The 7527-nt window shown below is 59.6% G+C and overlaps 1 protein-coding gene across 6 annotated transcripts in view; it reads right to left on the reverse strand.

The window, feature by feature from the left end:
- Window positions 1-6985, reverse strand: part of SMG6 (SMG6 nonsense mediated mRNA decay factor) — a 109016-nt gene extending 102031 nt beyond the window's left edge. For 2 of the 6 annotated variants that reach the window (XM_048068006.2, XM_066979833.1), the window contains exons 1-5: window positions 6676-6979; window positions 4791-6558; window positions 2756-2948; window positions 1956-2066; window positions 1070-1176 (exon numbers count right to left, since the gene is read on the reverse strand). In XM_048068006.2, the coding sequence (XP_047923963.2) occupies window positions 1070-1176; window positions 1956-2066; window positions 2756-2948; window positions 4791-6553 (2174 nt within the window). In that variant the 5' untranslated portion in view covers window positions 6554-6558; window positions 6676-6979. Of the gene's footprint in view, window positions 1-1069; window positions 1177-1955; window positions 2067-2755; window positions 2949-4790; window positions 6559-6675 lie in introns of all 6 variants that reach the window. The other 4 variants (XM_066979835.1, XM_066979834.1, XM_048068005.2 and 1 more) reach the window with 4 other exon arrangements.
- Window positions 6986-7527: the final 542 nt, after the last annotated feature.

A 7527-nucleotide genomic window follows, 5' to 3' on the forward strand; every position in this document is an offset into this window, starting at 1 on the left:
CTCCGAAGCACTGGCGGCCCTGCAGGGAACAGGCCCTTTGCACAAGTGCCCTCTGCCTGCGTGAGCGTGCACAGCCAGCAAGCCTGTACCCGGCCTGGAGAGCCAGAGCCAGGGCACAGGACAAGAGGGCGAGGCAGACAGCTGGAGAAAGAAATGTCCTTGGCTCAGCCTGCAGACAAGTATTTAGCCAGATCCAGCGAGCGCTGTCCCCAGTGCAGCCTCAGGCACAGAGAACGGGCTATTAGGAAAACACTTCTCTCTCCATCCCCTTTTCAGCCTTTTTGGCAGCTGGAACCAAACCTTCCTGGTTGCTTAGCTCATTTCCAATATTTTCAAGATATTTAATCATCCCAGAACAAGAGACATCAGTTCAGTGACAGCCCATTCCTCCAACCTCTCTATTCTCCCTCAATCGTGTTATCCAGTTTATAACACGCCACACCGATCTGGCACTCTGTTCAGACACATCACAAACGTAGAACGTTCCTCCCGGCCCCTGAGATACCAGCACACTCCATGATGCCCGCAGGTTCAAACCAGGCAACTTTCCCAGCCCTGTTCTGCAAACCACTACAAGTTTCAGGGCTCCATGCCCCATGACAGGCTCACTTGCCCACCATCAGCCTTTGTTCCAGAAAAAAAAATAATAATAAAAAAAAAATCAGAAAAAATGACAGTATACCAGGCAAAGCAAGAGTGTCAGGAAGCAACAAGCGCCAGTAACTCCTGATGCAGTCGGAGCATACGGACACATACACGGGAACCTCCCCTAGCTGAAAAGCTAGCAGAAAACACGACAGTCATTCTGCCAGCCTCAGCAGCGTAAACCCTCCCTGTCGCGGGATCAGCACGGGACAACCTCCACCCAGACTGGAGGAAGACAGATCTGCGGGGTGCTGTCTGGGGTAGCGAAGCAGGCTAGGCTACACCTTTCAGCTTCACAGGACCGCAACACAACGAGGAGTCATAAAAAGAGGCTAGAGGCAAGTTAAAGCACGAAATGAGATGCGGCCCTTGTAACCAGATAGAGGAAGAGCTTTCCCCAGCCCTGGGGTGGGGAACACAATACCTGCGTGCCTTTCCATAGTTGGCTGTATCGTTTGCTTGTTCTCGGTATCGGCAGATGTCCCCTTGGCAAATCATACACCTCTGAGCACTGATCAGCGCGTATTTCACCTGGAAGGAAGAATGCGGGACGTTACGTGGGAGCTGCGCGCCCCGGCTCACCTTAAACCCCAGTGAACATGCAGGGACTGTAGGAGGAGGTCACTGCCAAACCGAAGGTCTCACAGAAGGGCCATAGAATTAAATGACGAGGCTCCAGGGCACTGCTTCAGCATTTGCGACGGCAACCCAATCCCCAAACAGCTACTCCCTTACATCAACGTCCTAGTTCTCGCCCAGAGGAGGTGGGTTTCGGAATCCGTGGCTCATTCAGTCCATGACCAATTTGAGGAGGACAAACTGGTTAACACAAACACATCTCTGGGAACGTAGCTGGACTAAAATATCCTCTTCCAGCTGTCCCTCACACCTGCACTCACAGCTCAGGGCAATCGCTGTCAAGTGTCAGAGAGACAGCGCAACTGTTCGCTCCCCTTGTTCGTTATTCTGAATTCCACATACAGGAATAAGAGATGTTAAAGAGCTAAGGCAAAGCCAGGGCACCTTTGGACACTTCCTTCCCTTGATTAGCCCTGGTCACAGAACCGATTTTAAAAAGGGAAAAAAAAAAGAAAGAAAAAAAAGAGAGTTCCTTCTTTGCAAAGGATGCCAAGAAATGTTAATGCACTGGAGTTGGTTCAACAAGTTCTCTAACAGCTGAGGTTCCCTGCAAACACACTGACATCTATTCAGAGTGCAGCTGCCTACCTCTTGGCACGGGCAGCACGCTGAGCTCAGCCCGCTGCGCGCAGCTCACAGGGTGAGAAGGCTCCAGGAGGAAGCCAACCTACCATTTTCCGCAGGGGCTTACTGCGGATGGCCATCCCGTCCATGTAGTCCTCCAGCTTGAACTGGTACGACACCTGCAGCTTCTGGAGCAAGCCGTCGAAAAACAAAGTGCCCTGCAAAACACACACATACCTGGATGTTACAAACCTTCCAGGCAAGGCAAAGCCACCACACCGTCCCTTACCACGGGCAAGAAAGGTTCCTCTCCCTGAGGTTTGGGCCGTTTCTCTTCAGAAAGTAACAATGAGGCCACACAACCTCCAGCCTCAGAGGTTTTTAGCACTGGACGAGACAAAGTCAGGGCTGACCTGATTTAGTGCTAGCCACAGTCCTGCTCTGAGCAGGAGGCTGGACTGAAGCCCTCCAGCAGCCCCTCCCTACCAACATAATTCTATAAAACACGTCCTCTCGGATCTGTCAGCCTGCCTTTTACGAAGAGTACACTAAGCTGCCCAGTCCAACAGAACGGCCCGTAAGCAAATTTGATAAAGAGGGCACAAACGCCTCCATGAACGCCTCTGCTTATTTCCACGTAAGGATGTTTATTTCATTTTAGCTTGAACTAATTTCTAATTAAAACAGAACCCACCGAAACAAGCCTGGTTTAAATTACAACAAACATCCGCCTGGACCCAGGGCTGCTGTACTAAATCACCATCCATCTGAGCGTTCTCCCTGCATGGCCTAAGGCACACAGAGAGGTAAGCAGGACCAGGAAGGCTCGTCGAGCTACACCACCCCAAACACCACCCAATCCCACCCAAAGGTTTCGTGGAGTTTGGGGTTGTTTCTCTCTTCTTACCTCGTCTAGAAGCTGGAGAAGTTTGATCCGAATTTCCTGGGCGTTTTCCCCCAGAGGGTCCTTGAGAAGCTGCCGGAATTTCTCGATCACCTGGTAGAAGGCGTTCTTCCACAGCAGCTGGTCCACGTTCTGCGCGTCCGAGAACTCGATGTCCATCAGGATGCACCGCTCGTACAGCTGCAGCATCTCCAGCCTAGGGTGAAACACAGTCGGTGGTGCGCACAGCCGCCCAGCTGAGCTGCAGGGAACATGTGCTGAGCCATCCGATGCTTTTTGCCTAGCGAGAACGAGGTATCAGCACTTCACCCAGCTCGCAAGCTACGGCAACTGATGCTTCCACACGTTCTAGAGAGAGACGGGAGCTGTTGCAACCACCCTTCTGGCTCCAAGCAGGGCAAATCTGAAAGGACCAGCTCCCTTCTGTGCCTGCCAAAGAGCTAGGAGACCCTGTGACAACTCTGCCACTGGGAAGAGCAAGCCACAACTGCCTCCTGATACAACACGACCAGGCCCTGCTCCTTCTGAGCACAGCCCAGCCCCTACGGGCCAGGAACAAGCGCGCACAGAACCAAAGAGCAGGAGATGTCCTGCCGTTACAGCGATCCGTACCTCCCTTCCATCCACGCAAAATACACAGTGGAAACAGAGACCCTATTCCCTCAAAAACGAGCACAGGAAGTTACACCTGAAGGAAATAAGCCTCAGGGTAACAGAAAGCTCATTCCCCTCACCAGCTACCCTCAGCCCAGCCCAGCCCCCGGAGCAGAATTCCTCCTCTCAACTTAATAAAATAGCGACAGGCCAGAAGCAGCTCCACACTATCTGGGGGAAGCTCCCAGCGAAGCAGATCCAAACTTTCCTCCAACACCCCCAGGGACGGTGACTCCACCACCTCCCCGGGCAACCCGTCCCAACGCCTGACTGCTTCTTCCGAGAGGAATTTTTTCCTCATTTCCAACCTGAACCTCCCCTGGCGCAACTCGAAGCCGTTCCCTCTGGTCCTAAATAAGCCCCAGGGATTAAGAAGCCCCTGAAGCCGAGCGCCAAAGTAGCCCCACTGCCAGGCTGACAGCAGGCACCGGGACACGGGCAGGGGGTGCACTGGAACAGACGGGGAAGGGGCCATCTGTCCCGGTGCTCCCAGGGCAGGGCAGGAGCGCTGGCCACAGCAGCACTGCACGGCCTGTCCTCGCCCTCCAGGTAACAGCTCCGGGCGCCCTGAACGCCCTGACCCGAAACCTCCGGCGCTGTGTTAATGCAGACACATCGCACCCTGAGGTCTGCGCTGTGAGGCCGCAGATCACAGAGCAAGCCCTGAAACGAGCTTACCTGCCGGACGTGCTGCCAGCTGGCTCTGAAAGTAAGCCCCAGAGAAGCCCCAGAGACACAGAGGTCACAGGCGAACGTGGAAGATGCCAAGCAGAACCTTGCTACAGCCACGTAAACTACCCTCCAGGGCACCAGTGTCGCTTCCCTGTTGCTAGCTGGCCTCGCCAGGCCACCCCTGCTGGAACACTGCACGGCGCGGGGCTGAACGGTGTCAAGAACAAAACCGCCCTGCACTCGGAAAGCGCTGCCACTGCTACGCGGGCATCCAGGCGGCACTCCGAGAGCTCGAGCCAACAGCCGCTGCACTGAAGCCCACGATGCAAATCAGCTGACAGCCGAGGACAGGTGAGAAAGGAGAAGTACACCAGCAAACGCTGAGAGCACTGGAACCAACAGAGACCAGCTCCAGCAGGGGAAGAAGAACCCGAGAGCTGCAGGGGGTGCGTGCCCTGCAATACACACGCGGCATTCCACAACCGCGAGAAGCCACAGCTTAGCTCCCAGCCTGGGCAAACAAGATCTTCGCCCACACTTTTCCTCCTCATACCAAACACCATTAGCACGTGACGAACGGCCCCAGCACCTCAGAAGCCTGCGAGCTACTGCCCCAGTCTCCCAGACGTCAAAATCTCCTTCTACCAGGTCCTCCGGGAACCCCCGTGCTCTCGATAACCGTGCTGGTAGCAGAAAAGACCCTGCCACTAACCTCAGCTGGGCCATCTTCTCCAGCCCCTCCGGGCTGATGCGGTCTCTGGAAAGCAGATTGCTGAGCTGCTGCTCCTGGTTCCCAGCCTCGCGCAGGAGCTTGCTGAGCTCCTGCTGCTGCATGCTCCGCATCTGCTGCTCCATCTCGGGACTCAGAGGGGCCGGGGGGAGGGGGCCGCACACGTACTGCCCCGCCTGGCCGGGGTACCCCGGGTAGTAGGCTCCTGGGTACACCCCGTTGCTCGGACCCACGGGATACTGCAGGGAGTAGCCGCCGTACGGATACTGCGGGCCTTGCGCGGCGGCCCGGGGGTAGTAGTAGGGGTTGTCGGAGTTCTGGAACTTGTAGTAGGACGTCTGGGCCTGGCGGGCTTCCCCCCAGGAGGTGGGGCTCACTTCGTCGTCCGTGTCTAGGAAGTGGAGCTGAGCGCTCTGGCTCTTCAGGGCGGGTTTTTGGTCCGGGTTGTTGGGGTCCCACAGCCTGCGAGCGGTGCCGCCTCGGCCCCGGCTTCGCGAGCTTTTGGTCCCGGCGCCGGCGAGCAGCAGCCGGGGCCCGGGGTGGCCGGGTTCGGGGGAGCCCGCGGTGCTGGCAGAGAGGTCCGTGTTGGCGGGCAGGAAGAGGATCCCGCGGCCCCTCCCCTGGGGCTCTCTGCTCTGGCTCCTCGCCTCCGAAGCCTCTGAGTCATTGCAAGTGGCAAACGCCTTCGGGGGCTTTTTTTTATCCGCGTCTGCCAGGCTGATATCCCTGCTCATGGTCCTGCTGTCAAACGTGACTCGGAAGGACCCCTTCACCTCCCGGCCGTTGCTGCTCCACTCGCTCTCGCTCCGAGACGCTCGACCCTGCTCTGAACGCTTCTTCTTGTCTGCAAGCCTGCTGGGGACGTACGCTTCTGCCTCGTCGATTCTGTCCTCGTCCAAGGAGTCCGTGGAGGACGCAGAGAGCTGCTTCCTGGCACGTGCCCTTTCCCTGGCACGCTCCTGCCGCCTCTCCACCCCGTCCACGAGCGGGGCCCCGTCCACGCTGTTGTTGCTGCCGGCTGAGCTGGTGCTGCAGGTGCGGTATCGGCTGCGCCGCTTGTCAGAGCGGGAGTAGCGCTTCGTGGAGCCCAGCTTCCCCTGCATCACCTCGTCGTTTGCTCTCCTCAGCCTGTCGCTTCGCTCCGCCCGTCTTCCTTTTTCTCCCCTTGAGGTTTTCCCTCCTTCCCCGGCCTGGCTTCCCTCTCTGTCCTCTTTGCCCGGTTTGGTTTTCCTGGTGTCTTTTCCGCTACCTTTCTCAGCCTCTTTGTCTCCCTCGACTCTCAGCTGCTCCATCTTGGAGGCGACTTCCTCGGCAGCTGAGCGCGGGGCCGGTTCTTTGGCAACCGAATGCAGGCGCTTCCCGGGCTGGTAGATCTGCTGGTCCGGCTTCTTGGCTCTCCTCGTGGTCTTGGGACACCACTCATCCGCAGCGGGCTGTTTGCACGAGCTCTCCTGGCTCTGACGCCCACCTTTAGCCTCCGTCTCTTCGTTCCCCTGCAAAGGGCCGTTCTGCCCGTGGCTGTCGCCTTTGCCGAAGTCCTCTGCGACTGGAGCCCCTCCTGCCGAAGGGCCCTTCCCAGCAGCGCTCTCCTCCTTGCCTTCCTTGGCCCCGCTCCTCTCCTTCTCGGCGGCCTCGTGCTTCGGCGACACGAGCTTGCCCCTCAGCCGGGAGAGGCCGGGCTTGTAAATCTCCAGGTCCGGGCGCCTGTTGTCTTTGCGGTGCCTCGGCTCCTTCACCTCCGTCATGTTTTCTAGGGAGAGATCGAGAGACGGGAGTTACTCCCACCACGCGCCGGGAGAAAATAACGACGAATATTAAGCAGAAGCAACGAGCCTGACGGCCTGGCGGCTGCTCCCGGAGACCAGACCTGAAATTCTCGGTCGGGGCTCGGAGGAAACCAGGAAACGAGGCCCGATCAAGCCGCCCGGCCCCACACACACAAAGCGCAACCCCCGCAGCACCGAGGTGCCGAGGGCGAAACGGACGGGCCCCGGAGGCTGCCTCCAAGCAGCAGCCGCGGCTCGCGGGTTAAAAACTTCCAGCTGAAGCCGGGGGGGGGGGGCGGGCAGCTCCCTGCCTTCCACCGGGCTGAGGCGCCCCGCTCAGCCCCGGCCGGTGCCTGCCCCCCTCTCCGGGATGCTGTAGGGCCGGGGCCGGGCCTGCCCCGCCACGGACACCCGGACGGACAAACGGACGGACGGACAAACGGACGGACGGACGGACAAACGGACGCCCCCCCCCCCGCCCCCCGCGTTCTCTCACCACGGCGACGGGCGGCGAGGACGCGGCCCCGCTCCGCGAGCCGCCCCCGCTGCCCTCAGGGCTACGGAACCGGGGATCCCCCAACCCCAAAACCCCACTCCCCGAGCCCCCCCGGCCCCCCTCACCTGCCCCCCCCCGGCGGCGGCGGCGCGGGCCTGTGCCGCCACCATGTCCCGCAGCTCGGCGGCCGAGACGCGGACGCGCTCCAGGCCCTCCGCCATCTTCCCTCGCTCCCGCCCCGCCGCGGGGACGGCGCCGGGGCCTGGGGGGGGGGGGGAACGGGGACGGGTGGAGGGGACGGCGGCCGAGAGGGGCCAAAACGCGCAGCAGCGAAGGCGGAACGGAGCCGGGGGGGGGGGGGCCTAAGGGGGTTGTGGTGGCCCCGGGGGGGGGTGTGGTGGCCCCGGGGCCTCGCAGGGTTATGGGTCCCGGGCCTCACAGAGGCTCGGCGTGGCTC

This window comes from Anser cygnoides, chromosome 18 (assembly GCF_040182565.1).
Source record: "Anser cygnoides isolate HZ-2024a breed goose chromosome 18, Taihu_goose_T2T_genome, whole genome shotgun sequence".
NCBI lineage: Eukaryota > Metazoa > Chordata > Aves > Anseriformes > Anatidae > Anser > Anser cygnoides.